The sequence below is a fragment of the Malaclemys terrapin genome, chromosome 10, assembly GCF_027887155.1.
Source record: "Malaclemys terrapin pileata isolate rMalTer1 chromosome 10, rMalTer1.hap1, whole genome shotgun sequence".
In the NCBI taxonomy this organism is placed as follows: Eukaryota; Metazoa; Chordata; order Testudines; family Emydidae; genus Malaclemys; species Malaclemys terrapin.
The window spans coordinates 3,891,922-3,917,910 of record NC_071514.1 but is presented as its reverse complement, the minus strand read 5'-3'; the positions used below and the strand labels follow the sequence as shown (position 1 = coordinate 3,917,910).

The following is a 25,989-nucleotide window of genomic DNA, read 5'->3' as shown; positions in this document are numbered from 1 at the left end:
CAGCATTTCCTTAAAGACGGGGGCCAGAATGCTTTTTTTTCCCCCTGCAGAGGGGAGGGGGGAATTGAATTCTTCTTACGCAGGCACTGATCCTACTAAGGCTCTCTCCCCGGAGCAGCCCTTGCTTAGAAAAATCAGTCATTTGCAAAGTCCTGTTTGCGCCTGTTGTTAAGAGCTGCTCCCATGATCAGGGATTTGCGGGAACAGCCCTCAGCGGAGTCACGAAGCCACGTATAGAACTTGAACCTGCAAGCTCTTGCTCACACACAGTAACCTCTATGCAAGCCAGGAACCAACAGGAGTATCTGCATGATTAAGGGGGTTTAGCATGGCACCCTATCATGTCTAGTAAAAAAACCTACACACACCGTTCTGAAGAAAAGTCTCTGGTCCTGTTGGAAACGGATGAGAGAGACTAGGAGGCAGGATTGAAGAGGAAGGTTGTTTTTAGAAAAAAAGGGATAAGTATTGAGGGTTCCCATTCATAAGTACAGGGCTGTTCAAGACAGCCCTGTTTCCAAAGCTTGTATTGACGCATAGTAATTCCTATTTAAAACAAACCAAGTTTGCTTTGGTTGTGTCTTTGCATTGGTGTCACTGTGGCATCACAAAGAATGGATTTTTACAGAACTCTTTAGTAAGGTATAAGGGGTCAGACTCACCCCTGCAGCGCCTCCTGCTGGTCATCTGGGGAATAAGCTCAATCCAGCCTGGAGCGCCCTCTGCAGGCCAGTGATCCACCTTGCCGTTCACCCTGGCCCCCCATTTCCCTCCCAGGACCCCAGTGCCCCTTGCTCTGGGTGCTGCCCCCTGGCAGTACCCACACATGCTGGGTCTCCCCCGCCCACTAACTCCACCTCACCTCACCTCAGAATAAGGCTACTGCCAGTCACCAACTAGCCCCCACTCCCTGGGGCAGACTGCAGTATCAGCCACTCATCACAGGCAAGGTTGGGTTTGGACCCGCTGCCTTTGCCTACCCCTGGGCTGCCCTCTGCAACCCCCAGTACCCGTTAGCCTTCTGCTAGGCCACAGCCTGGGGCTTTCCAGGCTGGAGCTCCCCAGCCTTTCCCCAGCCCTGCTCCACCCAGGTACTCTATCTCTGCTCCCTGCAGCCAGGCCCTTCTCTCTCTGAGTGCAGAGAGAGACTACTGAGTCTCTGGCTGCCCTGGCCTTTATAGGGCCAGCTGGGTCTGTTTGGGGCATGGCCACAGCTGAGGCTGTTTCCCCAATCAGCCCGGCTTTCCCTGCCCCAGCCTTCTCCCAGGGCTATTTCAGGCCCTTCCAGGCAGGAGTGGGTGTCCATCCTGCTACATAAGGGTTTCCACCAGCTAAGGCATTTAAGCTCAGCTTGGATCAAACACTACAGAACATAGGCCATTGCGTTGGGGGGGGAAAGGGGAACAGACCTGATGACATAAAAGGCTCTAGCTTCTGCTTTCAGTCTTTACACACTTCCAATTTTATAAAATAGTTTCAGATAGTTGCATGAATGAGACTGTGTATTTGGAAGAAACAAGAGGGAACAAGGCATGCTCTAACTACTGCAATATCCATCATGAATAAAAAAACTATACTGTTGTAGCATAGCAAATAACTACACAAATGCCTTTTAAACAAACAGATATCAACCACCAATTCTAGCCTTTATAGAGGATCACCATCCTAGTACTTCAGCGAATAGGTCTGCTGTACACTTCTGCTCCCTGCCTTAATAGGTATCTCTTCACTTAAAAATACCCAGGTATTTAGCAGAATAATAAACACAAATGGACATTTAGCTGGGTGAGTTTTATACAGTGCTATTTATTGCCTCTTTCTCTCACCCCCACCCTGCAATCGCTATCTCAGCTGCTTGTGTGGTTGACACCTGTGGCTTGTTAACAACGTGGCAGAGTGCTAGGGGCAAACACAACTGTCTACATTGCCATTTCATTTGTGGTTTTTCTCCTAATCTTTGCATAACTCCTACAACAGATGCTCTTGCAGCGCGATCACCTTTAAAATCTTTTAGTGTCTCCCACGTGCACTAAATACAAATTCAGAAGACCAAGTATCAAAATGGTTATTAATCCTCTTAGTCATGACTACTGCTACTACGCCAACGTATAAAGACCCCCCCAGCCAGGATCAGGCCTCTTTGTGCTGAACTCCGAACAAACGCACGGATAGAGCTAGCCCCTGAATTTTGAGCAAGGAACTGTGAGGTGGCATACCAAGGGGGCGGAGGTTTGCTCACGCCTAGTGGAAGGGATCAGTGCTGGAGGAGGCATCTAAACAGATGGGAAGGCTTTTAAAAGGGAAACAAGCTGCTCTTTCCTTTGATGACTCACATTTGGTTTGGATACCAGGCAAATGTTCCCATTTAGCGGTGGGAGGTCAGATGTTCAAACCCTGGCCCCAACTCTTTCTCTAGTTTTGTCATGTTCTCAGTCTGCAGAAGCCTTCTGCTGCGCTGCAATGGTTGTCTTAAACACACGCAGGAAACTTACTCTTCAGATGAAGTGACTTTTCTTATTGATGGAACCCTCTGTTCTTTCCCCCTTCTCTATACCAACTGCTCATTGTGCTGGGTTGTAAAGGGTGTGGGCGTGGACCCCTTTGCTAACTTTTGTGGGAGGAAAAAGCAGTGGTATGACTTCCCTGTGGTGTCTAACGATTCCAGCAGTTCCTTACAGCAAACGAGTGAGCTGGGCACTTATGAAAATCAGACCATGCAGTTCTACTTCCAATGGATTTGTGTAGATGCACGTACTTTGCAGAAATCATCCAGGTACTTGCCCATTGCCCCTGGGGGTTTATGGATTCTAATTTGAGAGTCTCTTCTGTATACAAGAGCAGCCTTGTAAGGCTGTCACGGAAATCTTCCCAATTCTGGCACAAAGGCCCAGGTCAATGGGAGGTAGGCACCTAAATACCTTTGTGGATCTAGGCCAAAATCAACTTAACCATCCTTTCTGATGACTGTATGAGAACAAAACTTAATGATCTGTAGCATGACTATCCAAAACTATTTTGCAGACCCTTGCAATGCTGCACATGAGGTGTCAGGCTCTTGGTACGATGTTCATAAACAAGCATTTTTGTTGTCTGAGTGACTGTAGCTCCAAACCATAACTCTGTCTCTTATTGATCACTATGAGCTTTACATAAATCACAAGCCACCCGTTAAGGTGGCCATGTGAGAACTGACTGTCACAGTTAACGATGTCTGGTCACAGACATTGGTTATTGCTTTCATCCATCTGTGTTCTGAATCAAATCTAAGTAGCAAAAAAAAAAAAAAAAAAGGGGGATGCCTAAAAGGTAGGGTTGGCAGAATTCAGGGTTTTTTAGATATAATTTTGAGGGATGATATACATTTTTAAGCACTTTTAAATTTTTGATTTAAATTTTCAGAGTTGCAGTCAGACAATTATTACTTAATGACAGTCGACTGAGATTCAAAAAGTTAAGGGGTATAACTGCTGAATTGTCAACCTCACATATCAAAACATGCCAAGTAAATATCTTAAAACCAAACTCTAAGTTCTCAAACAGCATTTGTCTTACTTTGCCTCTCTGTAACTTTTGATGATTAATGGCTGGAAATATTCGTTAGCTGCTTTGTGTGTGTATGGGGTGAAATCGACATTTACCCATTAAAAATGGAATCCTTCCAAGCCTCCTAACAGGCCATAACAATACAATCCTCGCATTTAATCTACTGCATTAATAATGAAATGGGGACATGACTTTCTTTGAGTCAGTTTAGTGTCTGTGGCATGTGCTTGACTTACCCTTCCATGCATCTGTTCATAAGGGGCCCATTGTGCCAGTAGCGTAGAGACCCAGGGGCGGGCATGAAACGATCGCCACAAACCATCTTTTGGAAAAAGAACAGGAGTACTTGTGGCACCTTAGAGCCTAACAAATTTATTGTTATTTATTTAACAAATCTCTAAGGTGCCACAAGTACTCCTGTAAAAAGCAACAGAGGGTCCTGTGGCACCTTTGAGACTAACAGAAGTATTGGGAGCATAAGCTTTCGTGGGTAAGAACCTCACTTCTTCAGATGCAAGACAAGTACTCCTGTTCTTTTTGGGGATACAGACTAACACGGCTGCTACTCTGAAACCTGTCATCTTTTGGAAGTTCAGCAGGTATCTCCCCGTGTCCTGCCCCCTGCCCTTGGGAAGTTTTGTGCTCTTCACAGAGTTAAAGAAAGGACCTTTCCCCCTCGAAGCTGAACGGCAGCGTGTTCCCTCCTGGACTGTGCACCACCACGATCAATCGCTGCTTCTTCCCCCCCCCCACACACTCCCTTCAGTCTCCTTGGCTCTCCCCCTCCCTTCCTGTCTGCAGAGAAGGAGGCTCATGCATTATAAATGCACACGCTGACATCACTGCAGCCATCAGTGCAAGGACAGCTTCATCAGCCTGCCTGGGAGGGAGGCGGCGAAGGAGGAGGGCTGGTCCCCAGCTCTTCCTGTAACCACTGACGCCGATTCCTCTGCAGGGGGAGAGAGGAAAAAAAACCCTCAACAACCCCACCCCAGCCGCGGCTTCACTCAGGCAAAGCGTCCCCTGCCTGGTTTGCTTTGCCTGCTTCCACCGGGGCCCCACCGTTCCTGCATGACTGTCACCAAGGTAAGCGCAGCTGGGGCGTCTCTTGCCCGGGGCGCGGGGCGGCTCCCTGCGCTGCAGTGGGGACCCGGCTGCCGGCTGGCCCAGCAATGCCAGGGGGCGCAGGGAGGGCGGTCGTTATTCCAGCCCCAAGGAGCCGCTTTGCGCCCGCACCCCTCGATTGCTCCCTCGCCTAATGAGCTTCATGCCTGCTGCATTTTTAACCCTTGGAGAGCTGGCAGCCAGGGAGCCCGGGGGGGGGGGGGGCTCCCTGGCTTTCCCGCAGGGAAGACCCTCACATGGGCTTGGCTCTTGCTTCCCTTCCTGGCTGAAGAACGGGGATGAGAGGTCACTTGAGAGGCTTCTGCGTGTGGCGAGCAGGGGGGGGCTACAACCACCCATTGTGGGGCAACTCCGCCGGCCCCCTGCAGAGCTCACCCCAGGAGCCGGTCCTGGCCCAGCGCATGTCCTTGGCAGGCCCCTCACCGGTATCTACAGGTGGCCACCAGGTTGTTTGCGGAGAAGCGAACCTCAGTGGGGGGGGAGCTGAACTGGGACATTGTAAAGAACTGTTTCATCAGGAGACCCTGGGCGATGTCATGGGCTCGCTCTCTGCACCCATCTCGGCAGGAAAAAGCAAACCTGCTCTAATGGAAAAGAGCAGGGAAGTGCCATGGGCCGGAAGTTAATTTTCTTTAATGTAAAGCTTTGCAATCTTCTATTTATCTGAGGTCCTTTCGGATCTCTCTTTGGTCATAAAGTGGGGTCTCTGGTTTCCCACATTACTGTTCTAACGGGGACCAGGGTGGCTTTCTTGGCATTTTACTTTCATATCTATAGTGACAGTACCTGCAGTGCCGAATACTAGGGATCCAAGTACTTTTATTTCCCATTCACCTTGGTCCTTGGGTCTGGGATTGAGGAAATAAATATAATTTAGTTTTTGTAGGGAGGATTCAGGTGAAAAGATCTAGTTGGTGCGGTTGCTTTGTGTCAAATCGGCGTTTGTGTCTAGCGTTGTCAGCACAGGTAGCCTTGTCCGCTAAGGCCATGACTCGACAAGTGAGCAGCCGTGCATCACACACGTTAGCGGGCCAAACACCTGCTTGGCCCAACTGCACCAAGTCACTCCTTGTCTTTGATCTGTGGAGTTAGCTGAGCTGATGCACGAATGTCAAAAGACACAGAAATCCTATACAGTGAAAAGTCTTAGCAGCTACCCAAAAGCCAGAATAATCAGTTGTAGAAGGGAGATGGCCTTTAATAGTTGGGGAGGAAGGAAGTATACTAGTAAGTGTAGAGGCATGTTAAAGTGGTTGTCTCTACAGAGCGTTGCCAGTTGGAATCATACTACAGGATTTTGCTACATGGTTTGTTCCATGGTATTGGTTTGTGCTCCATTAATCAAAAAGCTGTAATATAGTGAAATTGTTCAGGGCAATCCCATGACTGGAAAATCAAGATACAGTTAATGCAAAGACTTACACTCAGTAGGTACAAATGCACAACGGGGCTTCTGGTAAGGAGGTGGGGAATAACTGCTACTACAGGCTTTGTAAACTTGAGCTTTGAGCTACCGAACTACGTTTGACAAGCCAAAGACTCTAGAGAGTAAGGAGGCAACAGGCACACAGTTCAGATCAACATTTGTTTAACAGCTGAGGAATGAACTGACTTCTTCATGGTGTGTGGGCAGGTGTCAGAGGCCAAGCGAAGCTGTTGCCCTTTGTTCCATTGATGCGACGCAGGTTAGTGGAGCGTGGCTTTGAATTAATGAAAGGCTGGGGTAGTGACCAAGCTTCCTACGGCTGTTGTTTTTCTGCATACGGAGCAGAAGCAAATGGGAATGAAAGATGGGGTGACTCCTATGTGGGTGACAGCCTTGCCTGGGGTTCAGTGAGGTCTTATTGTTATACTGCCAGAATGCCGCTTGCTACTTTTCATGCAGAATGTCCTTGGCCTTTCTGTTCAGAGAGATGCATTGCTGATGGATTTTATTTCTACAGCATAAAGGTATTTAGAGACATACAGAGCTCCCGGCCCCAAAAGTTTACACTCTAAATCGAAGACTAAACACAACTCCCAGTATTGACATGGGCCTAGATGCACTAGGTTGGACAAGCCACGTCACTTTCTCCTAACCTAACAGGAGAGTGATCTGCTGAGAACCAACTATTCTTCCAGACGCTGAACAGTGGTGCCAACGCTTGCATGAGTTTCTTGTGAGTCTCTCAGTATATAGTGTGATTCGTAAAGTCTCTGCTCCTGGAGTGGGATGAATATCTCAGCATCTTAACTTTCATTTGGAACAACAAAAGTATATTTCTAGCCCTTGTGGCTGTAGAGAAAAGCTTGAAAATGTGAACCTGTAAGTTAAGAAAAAACTCCACATTTATTTCTGAAATAAATAAATTTTTAAGCCAAGAAGTTGTTTTTATGGGGGCTCGAATAATGTCTTTTGAATGCTTGGAGTTGGCAAAACAGATTCAATCACAACTGAGTGGAGTGAAGGCCTGGCTGGTGCACGTTCCTCAGAATTACAGAAAACAAAACTTCCAGGCCCATAGATAGAGCACTCCTTTATTTCTGTCTATTGAAATAAATGGTAAACTAGAAGTCAAAGTAAAATACAAATATGATACAGCAGCCCTTGGGGTGCTTTAAATAAAGCATGTTCCATATTTGATTTGATTTTTGTTGTTGTTGTTTTCCCTTTCCATATCTTGTGTCCCTATAACATGAAGGGTTATAACTCCAAGGAAAATTCCCAACTAAAGCCCTGAACCTGCTGTCAGATTTACACATGGGTCTTTCCATGCAGATCCCAGTGCAGGAACTCAGTGCTTGAAGCTGCTACACTCGTTCCATGCTACGGCACATCCAGCCTTTCCGATATCCAAGTACACCTTCTGCAGGGTAAGAAGCCGGGCAACATTTTTCAGCTGAAATTTTTTCCCGCCAAACTATGCAGACTTGGGTTGACCAAGACATTTTGTGTCTTTTTATTGACTTTTGCCATATTGGTTTGGCTTAAAAAAATTCTAAAAAACAGTAAATGTTTTATTTTGAAAATGTCAGAAGAAAATATCTTGCTTTTCCCCCCAATTAAAATACATTCACAATTTACTTCAATTCAACTTAAAAAAAAAGTAAAGAATTTTTTTTTAAAAAGATCAAGACCAAAACATTGTTTGTCTCAAAATGAATTAGTTTTCAACTTTTCAGCTTGCCAGAGTTTTTTAAGTTAATTCTCTGTCCCCTTATCCCGGCCCCAACAATTTATTTTCAGAACCGCAATTGAACCGAAAAAAATTAATTATTTGCCCAGCTCTAGCAAGGAGTTGGATTTCATCCATGCTGTGTGCCATGAATGCAATATTGGTGTGTATCAACACAGCGCGGTGCACACTACTGAGCCAGTCCAGGGAGAACTAGCATAGTGGCACGATGTATGATGAGACTTCATGTGTTCGTTTTCAAAAGCACTTGCTTTTTATACAAAAAATAAAACCAACCACCATCCAACACACAAAGACTAAGCTAGCAACCATACAGGAAATCCTCTGTAAACACATACTCTTCTCTCTCTCTATGGATGAGTGTTGCCTTCTAACAAAGATACGAAGTATGTAACTGTCACTATAGCACATGACCATGTGCTGTAAGGATGTCCTCTAGATACCTGTCATGCTTCTTGTAGGAAAGAAATGTGATGGCAGGGTGAATGGTGGTGGCTTCTCTCAAAGGAGATCAGCACTTGGATCTAAGCTGTCAGGCATTAGTAGGGGCCTGTCCCCCTGGAAAAGGCTTGGGTTGTTTTCCTTACCACTACAAGGTGGTGTGTTCAGTCAGACGTGGAAAGGAGGGGCAGTTCTCACAGAACAGCGTGCCCTCTGGACAATTTGAGTGGTGTTGATTACTTCCGAAGGGAGTCTCTTCCAATCTGTCTGCTGTGATGCAAGGACTCGGGGTGGGTGTTCGTGAATGGGAGTTAAGTTAGGTCTGAGAAGGCTCCTGAGAGTATCCTGGACATGGGTGAGGCGAATAAGTCCTGAAAAATAACTCCTATACATTCTTAAGCACTGAGCAACTCTGTTACTGTAGGTCTGTCAGGTATTCAGCATAGGGGTGGGCATGCTGCCCCCTTGTCAGTCAGACACAGAGTGCCTTCACTCCAAGTCAGAAGGCGAAATCCTTCTCTTAAAGGTGGGAAGTGTACCATGGGGCCTCAAAATTGTGACGCAGGATCTCCTTGCCACAAGCATTGAGCCCCACATTTTCAAATGTGAGTGCCTAAACCTAGGCACCTACCTCAACGCTGCCTGAGAGGTTGAGTCCTCACAATCCCCAGTGACAGAAGAGTGTCATTTGGTGAATTCCCCTAACTTCAGTGGTTGCTGTGGGTGTTCATCAGCTTTAAAAATCAGGCCACTTTTAATATGGTGCCTACATGTGGACCAATGGGTCTAATTTTCAAAGGCCTTAGGCACCTAGATACCTTTGAAAATCTGACCCTAAGTGCCTAGCTTCAGCATCCTTTTGAAAATGTAGACCAGAGTTTCCAAAATACAGCTGAAGAACTTACTGTCTCAGAGCTTGTGGGGGTTTTGGTATATTGTGGTGTTTGTTAAATCTTAAGACCAAATACTGAAAGGCTCTTAGATGTGCTAGACTAGCATGAAATGCTTTTGTTATGGTGCCGGTCTGTGTGTGTGTGCGTGTCTGTGAAATACCTGAAACAACCTGGACGTCGGCCTTGTCTGAAACAGCCCTCTGTCCTTCTCACAATAAAAGAGCCAAATGGCCCATAACAAATTCAGATAAATGCATTCTCACAGCTTGAGCCCTCATCCTGTATGCCGACTTTCTGGCCAAGGAGAACTTGGTCAAAGTATAACCAGGGAAGGGAAGAACTGACTCAAATGTAGAGAGAACCCAAGAACCACACCCAAACTCCAAGTAAACCTTTTTGGGGGCTTGGAAAACCTTCCCTCTCTCTCCCACCTCCATTATTTTTCTGCCCACTTAACACCATAGTGAAAATTCCAGCTGAAAATGTTCGGCTGGTTCCAACTGGCAATGAGTCTTTGGAACACAGAATTATTGTCCTAGTGGTTCCTGTTTCTCCAATAGAAGCCACCAGACACCAGCAGAAATCAAGAGAGATCAGCTAAGGGATTCTAATGGAAATTACTATTTAACCTAGGGATGAGTCTCAGTCCTCCTGGCTCCAGCCAGACCAGGAAGATGACTTGCAAATATATCAATAGCAAGGCTTTGCTTATGCTATTCTTCAGCTCAGTTCTGGAAACTCAAGGGGTTGGTAAAAGTTTTGGACCCAAATCTCTGAACTTTTGATGTTTGCCCATCACGCGTGTGTGAATTTTAGATGCCTGTTTCAGAAGGGCTCATAACTTCATGAGTGTTTCATAGAAACTCAGACTGACCAGTAATCATTGCCTTTGGGGGATGTTGCCTGATGCCACAGCAGTAAGATTAGATAAAGGAAAATTTGGTGCAAATTAAAGCCTGGTGTACAAATTCTTCCCTGGAGTAACCCCATGGCGGGCTGATGATACTACACAATCTTATAAATTGGGTTTGAGTACTGTTATCTTTAAGACTTTGCACTTAGCCTGCTCTATATTTTTCCAAAGTCTGTTATAAATATTAACTTATCAACTTTATCAAAATGATGCTTCACTAGCTTCTAAAGAAGACTAAACAGACTGCTGGGGAAAGGATTCCTCCCTGAATTTTTAACCTGGAGGGTCCCATCAGCTGCATTTGTAGTGGAAGGAGCTTCCCTCACTTCCAATACAAATTGACAGTTGCACTTTGTAAAAGAATGTAATCTTTTAAAAAAAGCAATTAAAGTAAGAACTTTAATCCGGCCTGGTCTATTACCATTGCTTTGAAGTTTAAGGTCTGAATATTAAACATTAAAACAAGTCATTAACATAAATGTCCATATCTTCATTTGAACAGTAAAAACTGTCTTCCCCACCTCCCTAATACGTTTATCCATTTTTCAACACGCTCAGGTCTGTGACAGCAGAATTACATACTGACAAAACGAATGGGGTCAGTCTATACAGTTACTCTTTGCACACAGGCCAAGCCTACCTGGATTCAGCAGTGCAGAGAAGCATGCGGCTCACTAATCCCAGAAAGGAGGTTATGTCCAGGGTGGAGGTTAGGCTCAGCTTGGTGAGGGAGAGATATGATGAATCCTTCACAGCCAAACCACTGTGCACCAAGGAGCAGGCAGAAAAATTATTCCTCTTACACTGGTTCAAGACTAAGAGGCATATGCACCAAGCCATGTTGTCCAGTTATACATGTATGTATCACAAGTGCCACCCGTCTGGTCTCATAACCATTATTCTGACCAAATCTTCCCTTGTGTGGAATTGGCCAGTTCTCCAAGATAATGCATTGGAAGAGTGAGCACGTGGCTGACTGCTGGTCAGTCTGTGTTAATTCGGGAAGTACCTTTCAAATATATGGGGTAGGTGAAGCCATCCTTATCTTCAGTCTTCAGCTGCTTACCTAGGAACAGAATAGTAGCTTTGCATCAAAAATGGAACTGCCCCTTGCAATCTTTCCCTAGTGAACTTATGTACATCCAGAAGATCTCATCTATATGGGACTTCATCTTGACAGATAAAGAGAAACTGCATACTGAACTAAAAATTAGTGGTTGCTTAGGTGCAGGTGATTAGGACTTGATTATATTGGTTGTGTGCAAGCAGAATAACGTCCAAACCACTAATTGGTGCTTTAAAAGGGCCAATTTCACAAAGCTGAAAACAATGGAGCCAAATAAGGTGGGAGAAAGAACTTGAATACACAAAGTGAACAACTGGGAACTGTTTAAAAACATTTTTTAAATGCTCCAAAATTCACAAAAATCTTCTAGAAGGAAGACTACAGCAGTTAAAAATGAACCAGGTTTTTTTTGGGGGGGGTGGGGTGGGGGGAGGAAGGGGAGTGAAAGCAGCTATAAATAAATTTTTATAATATATAAAACACAAATGGAAAAAAGGAGATGTTAATAGCAATGAATATAGATTAGAAGCTAGGAATTGTAGAAGACTGATATGGGAAGCAAAAAGGCACAAGGAGTGATCAATGGCCAGAAAAGTTAAGTACAGTAAGAAGGAGTTTAAGTACATGGAGAACAATGGGAATCCTAACAATAGTATTGGTCCATTACTAGGTGAAAATTGTAGAATTGTCAATAATGCAGAAAAAGCAGAAGCATTCAATGAATTGCTTCTGAATTTGGGGAGAAAGGCTGATAATGTATTTGTAGAAGATGACGATAATGAAATACTGTCAGAATGAAAAGTAACTCAGTAGGATGTTTAGTAGCTGCTAAATTAGACATTTTTTAAATCAGCAGGTCTATTTAACCTGTATCCAAGGATCCTACAAGAGCTGGCCGAGGTGCTCTCTGGACAATTAATATTGATTTTTCAATAAGTCTTGGAACCCTGGGGAAGTTCCAGAGGATTAGAAGAAAGCTAGTATACTACTATTTTAAAAACATAAACAGGATGACCCCTGTCACTAGAGACCTGTCAGCCTGACATTGAACCCCAGGCAAAATAATGGAATAATCGATATGGGATTTGATTAATAAAGAATTGAAGAAGGGTAATACAATTAATGCAAAAAAACATGGATTTATGGAAAACAGACCCTGTCAAACTAACTTGATATTTCTTATGAGATTACACATTTGATTGATAATGGTAATAGTGTTGATGTAATATATTTAGACTTCTATAAGGATTTTGACTTGGTACCATCTAACATTTGTATTTAAGAAAATAGAATGTTTCAAATTTAACATGGCACATATTAAATGCATTAAACACTGGCCAGCTGATAGGTCTCAAAATTAATTTTAAATAAGAATCATCATCTATTTTAGTAACTATTTTGTGTTAACCCAAAGAAGTCAAACATGCCAAGTAAAAGATATGAGAGAATAACTTGCTGTAGTCTAATATGATCAAATACTAATTACAATGGAACCCACTTATGAGCTGAGATACAATTATGTTATTCTGGTGGTAGGAACAGGACTCTCTAAAAGAGAATTATACTGTAGTTTGTAATCTAGTTAAATGCAGTTCTAGAGTGACTGGGGCAAATTATGGTCTTATGGAAAAGGTGATACAGGATTCAATTAGTGATCATAAAGGATAGGAACATAATTAATGCCGGTCAACCTGGTTTTATGGAAAATAGGTTTTGTCAAATAAATTGATTCTGGTCTTTGTGTGATAAAGGTGACTGTAAACTTCTGTAAGATGTTTTGACTTAGTACTCTGAGACATTCTGATTATTGATAGTGTATAGTGCTTTTATTTTAAAGCGCACTCTGAATAGGTCACAAATTGGCTGACAGATGTCAGAATAGTTGTCCATGGGGAATCCTCATCAAATGGAGGTGGGTTTTTTTGTTGTCTAACTCTTTATTAAGGCAAAGTTACAATAAAACATTAAACATGCTAAATCATACATTGCTTGTTCTGGATCAGTTTATACTCCCAAATCCTGACTACAGAGTCTGACTTGCTGGGTGGAGAACCCACCTCTGAATATGCTAGAAAGGGTAACCACATTTCTAAATAACTGTCCTCTTTTTGGTGCAACTCTTGTGTACCTACTTGGTGTGAAAACTTTTCTATTACAAGAATGGTCCATATTTTACTATACCACAATTCCATAGGAGGAAAGGGTCACATTTTTCCAGTATGTGTAACACAGAGTCTAAGTGCTAACAATGAAAAATAAATTAATTTGTTTCTCTGTTTAAAATGCCGAGCCTTTACTAGAGCATTGATGAGCAGCTCAGGGGATTTCTAGGAAGCTGGCATTTTGTCAAAGATGGTTCTCTTTAATAATTTCTTCACAATTTTTGCATTTTCCCATGAATCTTAAATCTCATTCCCCTGCAGTATACTATTAACCAATTTAGTTAAAATAGGTACCAAAACTGACTTGAGAATTCTACAATATTCCCCAGGAAACCCCTGGACTTATATTGGATTTTAAATTCTTAAATACCTTTTCAACTTCCTTTGCAGCAATTTGCCTATCAAGAGCTGCCTTGGCATCCTCTGAAAGCCGAGGCAGTTTCATACTTCTCAAATATTTATTTACAAGTTCGGGATTTAGATGTTCTGAGCCTACAAAATATGGAAAAAATTGAAAAAATTAGCAAAGTTTTCAGAGATCTGTCTGATGCCAGTTACTAAATCTCACTTTTTATTTCTAATCAGAGTGATGTCTGTCTTATCCTATTTCTTTTTTAACTTTCTGGCTAAAAGCCTATTGGCTCTATTGCCCTGTTCATAATATGTTTGTTTACTATAGCTAAGTGTTTGCTCAGCTTTACCTGTTTGTAACAAGTTAATCGTCCCTCTTACCTCAATTATTTTCTCGCACACACTTTTAGATCCCGGAGGTTTGTCTACCTGTCAAAGCAGGAAGTTCTTTAACCAAACTGTCTTCTTCAAGGAGTTCTCACTTTTTCAAGAGCTGATGCTTTATTTATGAGGTCCCCCCTCATTACCACCCGGCCATAATCCCAGAGAACACTTTTACTGATCACTTCCTTCTAAATGTTTCTGGAAATTTTCTTCCAGCTCTTGAATTCTAAGAGGATCGTACAACAAAGCTCTATTCAAGGGCGGGCTCTTTTGTTTTTCCAATGAGTCCCAATCTTCTGATCTAACATATGTAGGGGCATGGTTATAAACATCAAGACTAGCTTTTTTTTTTTTTGACCAAACTAGACAAGGTCCTAGAAACAAAAAAGAATATAAATTCTGAATAAGATCCAGGAGTAGCAGAATATGTATATCCCCTGACATCCGGATTTATCTCCCGCCAGATGTCCACTAGATCCTCATTTTCTAAGTGATGCAACAAATTTGCCCTTGCTCCTCCCAAATGCCTTCTGTGTACATTCGATCAATCCAAAGAAGGATTAAGCACCTCGTTAAATCCCCCCTGGAATATCCCCTTCCCTAACAGCTCCTAAATCCCTAAAAAAACTGATTAAAAAAACAACAACTTGCTCTTGATTGGGAGCATATACATTGTCAAAGGTGAGACGTTTACCTTTCAAGGACCCCTTAATTAAAATGTATCTGCCCCCTGATCAGAGTTGTGCTGAAACATAAAGAGATGTGTTTAGCAAAGAGTATTGTGAGCCCTCTTCAATTAGATTGCTCTAGTAAGACACGTGGTAGCTGTGTCCAAGAAGTCATCAGTTATTTGTCACTTTTCTTCATGTGTGTTTCCTGTAAATAAATCTTACGAGGAAAATCCTCTGTGAGCTGAATACCCTTTTCCTTTTTGTTGGGTTGCTCATCCCCTTTAGTTAATGGTCATGACATTAACAAACTCACCCATGGGTACCATGTCTGCCCTCACCCTTTCTTGAAAGCAGCAAGACCTCCCCAGCCAGATGCCAGGTCTCCATTACAGTTGTACCTCTTCCTTAAATCAGATGGTTGGGAAAGAGTTCCCATCACACACACAGTCATTTTAGAACTCCCACATCTACTGCTTTTCCTCTTTTAACACCTATATTGTACCGGATACTGAGTCTGATTTACTGTACATTCTTAAATGGAGCTCCAGCACTTAATAGAATCCTTTCTTTTAAAGCATGTAACAATATTTAACATCTGTTCCGTTCTCTTATCCCCGTGTCCCTCCCTATGCTTCCCCTCACTGTCCCCTGCTCCCCTTTCGCTGTGGGAACTGGGCTCTCCTTACGTCCGCCAGGGCGTCTTAGTTCCCTGTGGGAGGTGATAGAGATAAACAACCCCTGCTGGAAGTTTTATGTATAAACTAGACTTCCCCATTTCACAATGCTTGTGATAGTCATTATGGAAGGGTCATGATGGAAAATTTAAAAAATAAATGAATTCAAAGACTGTATAACAATTTCATAATGTTAGATAGTATAAGATGTTTGATAAGATTCGATAAGGCTTGGTTCTTAAATATATTATAATTATACAATATATGTTGCATTTGTATATATTATGGTTAGATTCTCCTCTATATTGTCTGGATAAGAACCAGTGGTGGTTCAGATCTCTCTCTTGTTTCCCTCAGTATTTTATTTGTCTTGATAGTGTAGACAGACTATATAGTAGTTAAGTATCAGGGGGTAGCCGTGTTAGTCTGTATCCACAAAAACAACGAGGAGTCCGGTGGCACCTTAAAGACTAACAGATTTATTTGGGCATAAGCTTTTGTGGGTAAAAAAACCCCACTTCTTCAGATGCATCTGAATAGTAGCATATATAGTAGTTAGTGGCAGCAGGGACGTGACTTTCCCCTAGGTATGCTGCATTGGTGAGACCAATACTGCAATATTGCATCCACTTCTGGTGTCAACATTTTTAAAAGGATGTTGAAAAATTGGAGAGGGTGCAGAAAAGAGCCACAACCGTGATTCAAGGACTAGAGGAAATGCCTGTTTGGCTTATAAAAAATAAAAATAAAAAACCTGAAAGGTGACTTGATTAGTGGGTAAGTACCTTCATGGGGAGAAAAAATACTGGGATCTAAGGGGAACTTTAATCTAGCAGCAAGAACCAATTGTAACCCACTACACTTGGATTACACAAGTACCCACTATAACTCCATTTTACTGCAGGAATAGTGAGCAGGTTCAGTCTGGTTTGACAGGAGAAGTCCCATCCGTGGATGACACCACAAGAGAAATCTGCAAATGTGGACAGTTCTGGATGCCCATACCCTGAGTTGCTCCAGTCTGGAATAAAGATTCTGCAATGTAGTAACGCTGGTCAGAATTAAAAAAACAAAAGCTTTGTTTACAAGAGGACAATTTGAGGGTTAAGACTCCTCAAATCTAAACGCAATCTTATTCCACAAATACAGTACTGTGGAAACGGTATCAAACATACAGATTTCTTCAGTATCAAAGTGTATCCGGGCCACAAATCCTACGCATTTAAAACGCACACCACTGCTTTGGCATTTGTCACCACACAGGCCTGAGCTGAACACACAGCAAGCACCCAGCTCTTTGAATAGGCCGCTATCCTTCTTCTTGTGGTTATAGTCTTGTGGAAATTAGTAAAAGCAGGCCTGTGAGCATCAGCCCTCAGGGTAGAGATCTTCACCTTCCCCGACAGTCCTATAAAATGTTTACCAGTCATTTGGGGGTACTCAAGACAAATCAGACTCCTGAAAGGGGTACAGTAGTTGGGGAAAGGTTGAGAGTCACTGGTCTAGCTCGCCCTCTGTGCATAACTAGACTGATCCTCCTTATCACCGTTGTAACAGAAGAACCATGGATTGTTTGCAATAGATTCCTCAGCAGCGGAGGGTGTTTCCTGAAATTTCGGAGAGCTATCCTGTTTTGTTGAGTGCTGCCTCTTTGGAGTGGCAGGTCCTTCCATTAACTTAACTGTGGCTCCTTCAAGTTGAGTTGTACGGTTTTCCATTTTCTTTGAGTCTCCCGCAGCAGAACTTGAGCCGCGGTTAGCTTCTATGGTATGGCATGAGCTGCTAGGCTTAGACTGTTGTTTTTTTCCCCCAGCTGCATAATCCTTCTTTGCTCTGTCTTCTTCAAAGTGGTGGATTTTGTACAGCAATTGGAGAGTCGGATACCTCGGAAATAGCAGTAGTATCCAAATGGTCCCTCAGATGGAGATGTGTAATCAGGGACTCATCCCAACATCTATGAATAAATTGCTTTACTGGCTGTACGTTAAGGTTTTCTTGAATGCATGTCTTCTGCTCCATTCCCCTTCTCAAATAGCTGTTTAATCTCCCCAAATACTCAGAAGGTATTTCCATGGACTTCTGAAAGGTCTCTAGGAATTGCACATACACTTCAACACTGCTGGAAACAGGGCCATTATTCTTTCCCAGCTCTGTCAAACAAACATTGTTCCGCAGGGTAGATTTCCCTCAATTGAAATCTTCATTCGCTGGAGGTGACAAGCTTTCTATTAACTTCCTTTGCCTTCGCTTGGAAGACAATTCAGGATCATCTAGTAGCTGTTGTATTTCTAGCTTCCAGGTATCAAAATCTACCTCACCACTGCAGCATTACCTGTCTGGTTAGTATTAATTGTACTGTCCTCTGGAATTGCTCCTGCTATTAACGAGTTGCCATCTTTTGGATACCTGTCATCAGAAGTATTAGGGGAATTTCTCACTATAATGGGAATTACATTCCATTTACCATTCAGTTTAACCTCTTTACATTCTTTTCTTACCATTTGAGCTGCACACTTCTCACTCCATTCTCAAGTTGCAGTACAGGCGAGTCTTATCTTACCCTCATTTAACATGCGCAAATTCAGCTTTGCGCGGTTGGCAAAAACCAAAAAAAACAAAACCAAAAAAGAAAAATAACAATTTAAATCCTGTACCTGTAGTGCGGGCGATTCCGCCCGCCATTACACTCAATGGAATTTTGACTATACGCGATTTTTGCTTTACGCGCTGACAGCGGAACATAACCCCCGGGTAAGATGAGACTCGCCTGTACCTAGGTGGTAGCTTATATTCTCTTAAGTCTGGTTACTGTCTCTGAAAGCCTGGGTCCATTCCTCATTTGTACCAGTAGGGTGAATCCCGCTCAATCTCACTGAGCTGTCTGGATGAAGCTGATAAAGCCAGCAAGTTCCATGGTCACAACAATATACAGTCTTCAACTGCAGGATGGTGCTGTCCCTGTTTGGGTGCCACAATTTTTAAACGTATGTCGCCTACTACACCAGTGGTTCTCAAACTTTTTTTTTCGCGGACCACTTGAAAATTGCTGAGGGTCTCAGCGGACCATTTAATGATCTTTCCAAATGTTGTTTGTACCGTTAGCTAACTATTGTAAAGTGCTTTGGATAAAAGCACTATATAAAAAAAATTAATAATTAACATTTTTGTTCTACAAATAAAAGCACACAACTCCTATTTTAGTATCAGTAGTCTTAACTTTCTAGTGCGATGGATGTGCCCGGTCTCCCCCGCCACAGCAGCCCCCGAGCTGGGGCTGGGAAGGAGGGGGGGTCTCTCCCCCGCCACGGCAGCCCCCGAGTTGGGGCTGGGAAGGGGGGGGTCTCTGCCTGACAGCTGCAGCCATGGAGCTGGGGAAAGTCGCCACTTTCTTTAGCCGCCGCAGCCCTGCATGTCCCAAATTCCCCCCACCCACTCTTCTCACCTTACTGCCCCCTCCCACCTACCCCTACTCCCCCCAAGGCCACCACCTCACCTTACATGTGCGTCTTCTCCAGGGTCCAGGCACCTAATCAGTGGAGCCATGCCTGCGCAGCTCCACTAATTAGGTGGGGGGCCCTTCATTGTCTCGTACGGCCACCCAGGCACGCACCTTAGAGGACCACCTGAATGGAGCTCGCGGACCACAGTTTGAGAACCTCTGTACTACACTTTGAGCACGCAAGTGCTCATATTAATTCCGTTTTACTGCAGAAATAGTGAGCAGGTTCAGTCTGGTTTGACAGCAGAAATCCCACCTCTGGATAACACATGATAAATATGCATATTTTGGACAGCCATATGTGCCCATTCCCTGAGTTGCGTCAGTTTGGAATAAGGACACCACAATGTAATAAAGCTGCTCAGATTAAAAAACAAAAACTTTTTTCTAATGAGAGAACAATTTGAGGATTAACTCAGACTCCTCACATCTCCATGCACTCTTACCATCACAGCCGTACAGCAAATACTACACAAACCAAAACAAACAAAAAAAGTATCAAGCATACAGATTTCTTCAGTACCAAAAGGTACACAGGCCACAAACCCTATGCATTTAAAACATGCACCACTGATTTGGCATTAGTGTCACCCCACAGTCCCGAGCTGAACAAGCAGCAAGCACCCAGTTCTCGTGGTTATCTGCTTGCTGCAATTAATAAAAAGAGGCCTGTGAACACCAGCCCTCTGGGCAAAGATTTCCACCCTCCCTCTGGTACGCCTGTCTCCCTCTGGGTCTGCTGGAACTAACTGAAGAGTTTGGTGCCCTTTTTTCTTTATACTTGGGAATGGAATTGCCCCCTCCACACCTTTGGAGATGTCCTACTGAGCATGCTCCAAGGGTTTGTGTCCTTTCCCCCCCTTTTTTGTTTTCCTGCTAGTCCCCACTGGAATCAGTGGACAGCTGCTCTACTCTTCTGGGGGGAAAAAACCCAAACTAAAACCAAGCTGACTACTAGTGTTTAAAAGGAGCAGCCGCTGAAGCCCGGGTTACACAAAGACCGAATGTTAAAGCCAGACAAATTCAAAGTTAGAAATAAGGCACTAATTTGAACAATGAGGGTGATTATCCATTAGAACAAACCATCAAAGGAACTGGTGGACTCTCTGTCTCTTGATAGCTTCCAATCAAGATGGCCGCTTTCAGGAAAACATGTTTCAGCCCTGCACAAGTTATTGAGCTCAATACGGGGGGTAACTGGGTGAAATTTAATGGCCTGTTAGATAGAAGGTCAGGCTAGATGGTCCCTCCTGGCTTTAAACTCAATGAATCTTACGCCTCCAAGTCCTGAGTGGCTCCAGGGGAATTCTTAAGGCCTACAAGTGTCCATTGACACCAGTATATCTCACCCACTATTTTAACATTTGTTTGGCTAAGTTATGCAATATTGAACATGTCAACTAACTTAGATTCTGCTTCCTGTTTTGGCTGATAGAAGCAAAACATATGTTGAAGTGAACAGCCAGGTCCTCTCTCACAATAATGGTTATTTTCAAAATGGAATGGGGAATAATCATAGAATCTCAGGGTTGGAAGGGACCTCAGGAGGTATCTAGTCCAGCCCCCTGCTCAAAGCAGGACCAATCCCCAACTAAATCATCCCAACCAGGGCTTTGTCAAGCCTGACCTTAAAAACCTCTAAGGAAGGAGATTCCACCACCACCCTCCTAGTGAAATAGTTTTTCTAATATCCAACCTAAATCTCCCCCACTGCAACTTGAGACCATTGCTCCTTGTTCTGTCATCTGGTACCACTGAGAACAGTCTAGATCCATACTCTTTGGAACCCCCTTTCAGATAGTTGAAAGTAGCTATCAAATCCCCCCTCATTCTTCTCTTCTGCAGACTAAACAATCCCAGTTGCCAGCCTCTCCTCATAAGTCATGTGCTCCAGCCCCCTAATAATTTTTGTTGCCCTCCGCCGGACTCTTTCCAATTTTTCCACATCCTTCTTGTAGTATGGGGCCCAAAACTGGACACAGTACTCCAGATGAGGCCTCACCAATGCCAAATAGAGGGGAATGATGACATTCCTCGATCTGCTGGCAATGCTCCTAGCATCTTTGCAAGCAGATATATACTTGCCTTTATTTTCTGGGGAGAGAAGTCAGTCGGTATCACCAGTGGTCGCAATGCTGGTAGCTGTTGTTGAACCATCTCTGGATTATGACAGGGCACCAGCATGGACAGCACATCAGATAGACTGGTATTTTTACCAACATGATATCTAACCCTGCTCTGAGTAGGTGTTGTCAACGCTACTGCTTAGGACTCCAGGCATCTGCTGGCGTTTGTTTATGTTAGCACCAGTGGAGCTGCAACGGGGGACTCTTCTCCAGTAAAAAGGTTACTATAGATTAGGGTTGCCATATTTAAGCAGTGAAAAAGGAGGACACTCCACTGGGGCCCCTTCCCCGCCCCCATTCCAACCCCTTCCCCAAAATCCCCGCCCCAACTCCGCCCCCTCCCCTGAGCACCCCGCATTCCCCCTCCTCCCTCCCGCCCCCTGGGCCCCGCCGCAGTGGAGAGTGGCGGGAGCCGGGAAAGTTGGAGCCTGGGGAGGAGGCGGCTGCATGCTCGGATGCCGCCGCCGCCTCCGTGCCCCGGCAGATCGGGGGAGTTGTTAGTTTTGGCTTTGCTGCAGCCACTCACACTCGGGGTCCCCTTACCCTGCCTCCCTATTTTCCCGGATATGTTCGGCTTTTTGGAAATTCCTCCCGGATGGGGGTTTGAGGACCAAAAAGCTGGACATGTCCGGGAAAATCCGGACATATGGTAACCCTACTATAGATGGAACCAAAGTCTCTGTTTTAAGAGTGGGCCCATTTGGTTTGTATGTGCTGCCTGGTTCTGTTAACTGAATTCTGGCACTGCCGTTGGCTGTTCTGTGGGATTGCTGAAGAGTTTATAACTGCTCTTGAATGAATTGCTTTGGCTGTTTGTTCATAAATTGTGCAAAGCGGGTTGCTAGTATTGGGACTGGAAACTACAAATGCTATGCACTTTAGTTTTTTGACTAACTGTTTTGCAGCATATGACCTGCTGAGATCATATGAAGGGACATGTTGTTCCCAAGGGAAGGAGGGAATCAGATTTCTTTACTAAGCAGAATTATAAAGATGAAAATCAGAGCTTCTCTTTCAACAGAGAATAAAATACAAAATCAAACCCCTTCTCCTAACAGGTAGGAGCACCCACCACTCTCTGCTTCTCTGAAGTGCTCACAATCTTTCAGGATCAGGCCCTGAGAAATTGCTATGAATCAAAAAAAAAAAAATGGAAATGCTGCATTTCCAAATGTGTTTGTCAAAGGTGATTCATCTTGCTTATCTTTTTTAATGGATTTTGTTTGAGTCAGTAGCATTAATTCTATGCTTTAATATTCTAGTTTTGTAGGCAGAAGGCTCTCTATCTGTAATGTGTACAATACAGAATGCAACAGAGGGTGGGATTTTGGGTTGGGGGGGTTTAAAGAAAAATCTTTCCAAGTGAATAATAATTCAATTCATTATGCAGTTAGAGAATCTGAAATAGTAGAATTATGGATTCCTGTCTTTCTAGTCAGTGTGTAATTACTGAAATCTGGCAGAAGGCAGAATCTACGTGATGGAGCCAGCTGCTGCATTCCCCCACAAATCTGTGAATCGGATCTTTCACTTACTGGAAATGTACTAGGAGCCTGCTTGGTTCCAAGAAATCTTTTACTCCTTTGTTCCTCACAAAGCCATTAGAAAGCTTTTTTCAATGCAGCTTTCAATCAACAAGAACAAAAATGTTCAATAGCGGGTTAGAATTCTGTCTACCGACCCTTGATTGCAATTGTGAAAGTCTTGGTGTAAGCTCTTCCCAGGGAGAAACGTTGATGGAGAGATGAGTCTCAAAGTCTGGGGGCCCAGTGTGTTGGAATAGGACTTGCTAAGGTGGCTGGCTGCTTCTCCTTCAGGCCCTCATGGGCCACGAGATTAAAATACAAATTAGAGCTCAAGACAGGCACCAAACTTCAGACTTACACCCCACTGAAAGGAGGGGCATGGGTTTGGATCAGGACACCCAGAGCTGCATCTAGTCTGCTGGTTCCGGACCTAGACTGCAGACCAAGTTGGGTAAACAATATTTTCTGGTACCAACAGAAATCTCTCAGGGACTGCTAGTGAGAATCTGGACCCAGACAAGGCAGCGTCATTGTGGGCAGCCATGGCTTGGATGTAGCAGGTCTGTGACCTCTATTGACCTCTAATTCTACTGCATGAAAACGTGACCCAGTTCCTTTGACACAAGGAATTTAGAAAACGCAGGTCTGTTGGAAGACTGTGTTCTCTCCAGGAAGAGCAGGAAGCGTGCTGTGCTTTTCAGAGTCCCTCAGACTCCCGCACTAGAGGGAAATCTCCATCCCAATCTGTATGCTCGGCAGAGATGGATAATGGGGCAGCCAAATTCCACAGTTCCCTTTTAAGCAAAACACTCGGCCAGCTTCCAGGCCTCAGTACAGGTGGGAAAGCCATTGCCAGAGCGAAGCCGTGGAAAAGCGTGTGTGGTTTCATCACCACTGGCAGCAGCTTGCCTGCTGTCGCTTGTCCTACCTGACTGCGCTAATAGGAAAATGGCTCCGATCACCACTGCTGTGCTAGAATTGAGGCAGCGCAGGGAATAATTGCCCCGGACAGTCAGTCTCCTGGCCAAAGGCTGCTGAGGAGGACACAGCCTCGTTTGAGTCTAGCTCGTGAGAACTGTTGCCAGTGGCGGGGAGGGAGGGATTTAAAAGACCAGGACCCTGTATGTGACCCGCTCGTGTCGTTACTGCCGGTTTGCGCTAACATGCACCAACCCAGACAGCACCACCACCACCTGTCTGTATTACTGAGGTAGCTCCTCTCCTGCTGATGGCGTCGCTGTTACAAAACGACTTCCCTTTCTCCCAGAGGCAGGAAGCGCAGACGCTCTCCTGAATTTCCTCAGCCAGGGGATTTTCCATCTAGGAGGTTCCATACCCTTCCGGAGCTTTCTCTGGGCAGACCAAGACAGGCCTGCTCAGCCAGCCAGCCCAGGAATTATTCTAGCTCGGTGACTGAGGGACTCGTGAAGACAGGTCACTGGAGTGTGTTGTGGCATGCCAGTCACTGAACGTTTCTGGTTAAGAGAAGTGTTTATAGCGGTGTGGGCTAGAAGTCCGTCATGATTCTGGATGGTGCTTGTACAGGAACTCCTCACTTAAAGTCGTCCCGGTTAATGTTGTTTCGTTGTTCCGTTGCTGATCAATTAGGGAACATGCTCGTTTAAAGTTGCGCAATGCTCCCTTCTAACGTCGTTTGGCAGCCGCTTGCTTTGTCTACGGCTTGCAGGAAGAGCAGCCCGTTGCAGCTAGCTGGTGGGGGCTTGGAACCAGGGTGGGCCGGCAGCCCCCCATCAGCTCCTCGCTCCCGTAAGTTCCCTGTGCAGCGGCTGCCGGCAGTTCAGCTGTGTCCCTCCCCCCACTGCCATGTGCTGCTCCTGCCCTCTGCCTTGGAGCTGCTCCCAGAGACTCCCGCTTGCTGTGTGTGGGGGGGAGGGAAGGAAGAGGGGGGCTAATGTCAGGGTGTCCCCCTCCCCGCTTACCCCATCTTCCATAGAGCAAGGGGGACAGACCAGGACGGAGGGAGCTTGCAGCAGCTGCCTCTCAGCAAGTTGATCTGACTGCCCCCCTCAGAACCCCTGACCCATCCAACCCCCCCTCCCCGCTCCTTGTCCCCTGACTGCCCCGACCCCTATCCACCCCCCCGCCCCCTGACAGGCCCCCCGGGGCTCCCACCCCCTATCCAACCGCCCTCTGCTCCTCGTCCCCTGAGCACCCCCTCCCAGGACCCTCCACCCCTAACTGCCCCCTGGGATCCCACCCCCTTATCCAACCCCCCCCATTCCCTGTCCCCTGACTGCCCTCCCGACCCCTATCCATATCACCGCCCCCTGACAGGCCCCCCGGGGCTCCCACTCCCAACCCTCCCTGTTCTCCATCCCCTGACTGCCCCCCCCAGAACCTCCACTCCATCCAACCGTCCCCTCCTCCCTGACTGCCCCCTAGTACCCCCCGCTCCCTTACCCAACCCCCTCGCTCCCCGCCCCCTTACAAGCAGCAGGAGCTCGCAGCCGCGACACCTGGCCAGAACCAGCTGCGCTCCCAGCTGCCCAGCGGGAGCGGCGGGCCAGAGCACGGGGAGGGGGGTCAGCGGGAGAGGGGCCAAGGACTAGGCCGGAAGCTCGGGGGCCGGGCAGGATGGTCCCGTGGGCCAGATGTGGCCCGCGGGCCGTAGTTTGCCCGTCTCTGTCCCAGACAGCTTACAATATAAGACGAGAGGCAGGAGGTCATGCAGAAGGTAACAGTTCCATTATGGTTAGGACTGTAGCAAGCAGCATTTATGGAGCACTAATTGCCTAGCCACTGTCAAGGAGTTTGTTTTGGCAAAGATGAGTTGTAAGGACAGCTCTGAAGGAGGCTGGTGTAATGGATTTCTACAGGGAACTCCTCCCCAAGGAAATTAAGCACATCAGAAGATGCTTCTTTACCAGGACAAAGCTGAAGTGCACCTAAAAGCTGGATTGGAGGACTAGGCTGCAAGGGAGGGGGCAGGGGGCTCTTAGTGCAGCTGTTTAACAATATTTCTATGGTATGAAAACTGCTGTAGTCAGCATGAGGGAGATTCTGTGATGGCTGAGGACTTGTATGACACTGTTTATCTAAATAGGCCGTTGTCCTAAGCTAACCAGGGCACTAAACCCACCAGGGTAGGATGGCTTTATCGTCAAAACACAATGCTGTGGGTACTGACAGCCTGAATATTAACCATGTGGCATCAGTAGTGGTTTAACCCTGAACAAAACAGTCATCTTAATTAAACTGAGCTAGGCCCTTGACAGCAGACGCTAGCTCCTTCTGTATGTGGCTGTCACTGAGGGGCAGCCAGCGAGCAATGTGGGGAGTGTATGGTACGACCTTAGGAATGCCCCCCGGGAGCAGTGATGCATGGGAGCAGAACAACTGTCTCCAGCTGCTGAGTCTGTAGCATCTGCAGTGAGCTCAGGGATTCAAGGTGAAATAGATCTGCAGAAGGCAGCATGAG

General features: G+C 45.3%; 1 protein-coding gene across 2 annotated transcripts in view; it reads left to right on the top strand.

Annotated features, from left to right (window-relative positions):
* The first annotated feature begins 4,416 nt into the window (after positions 1 to 4,416).
* The window catches only part of CORO2B (coronin 2B), a 125,837-nt gene continuing 104,264 nt past the window's right edge, over positions 4,417 to 25,989 (top strand). Inside the window, exons 1-2 of one of the 2 annotated variants that reach the window (XM_054042036.1) lie at positions 4,417 to 4,629; positions 7,427 to 7,521. Coding sequence is in view for 1 of the 2 variants with exons in the window: in XM_054042035.1 (XP_053898010.1) it covers positions 4,615 to 4,629 (15 nt within the window). In the remaining variant the exon portion in view is untranslated. The remainder of the gene's footprint in view (positions 4,630 to 7,426; positions 7,522 to 25,989) is intronic. The other variant, XM_054042035.1, reaches the window with a different exon arrangement.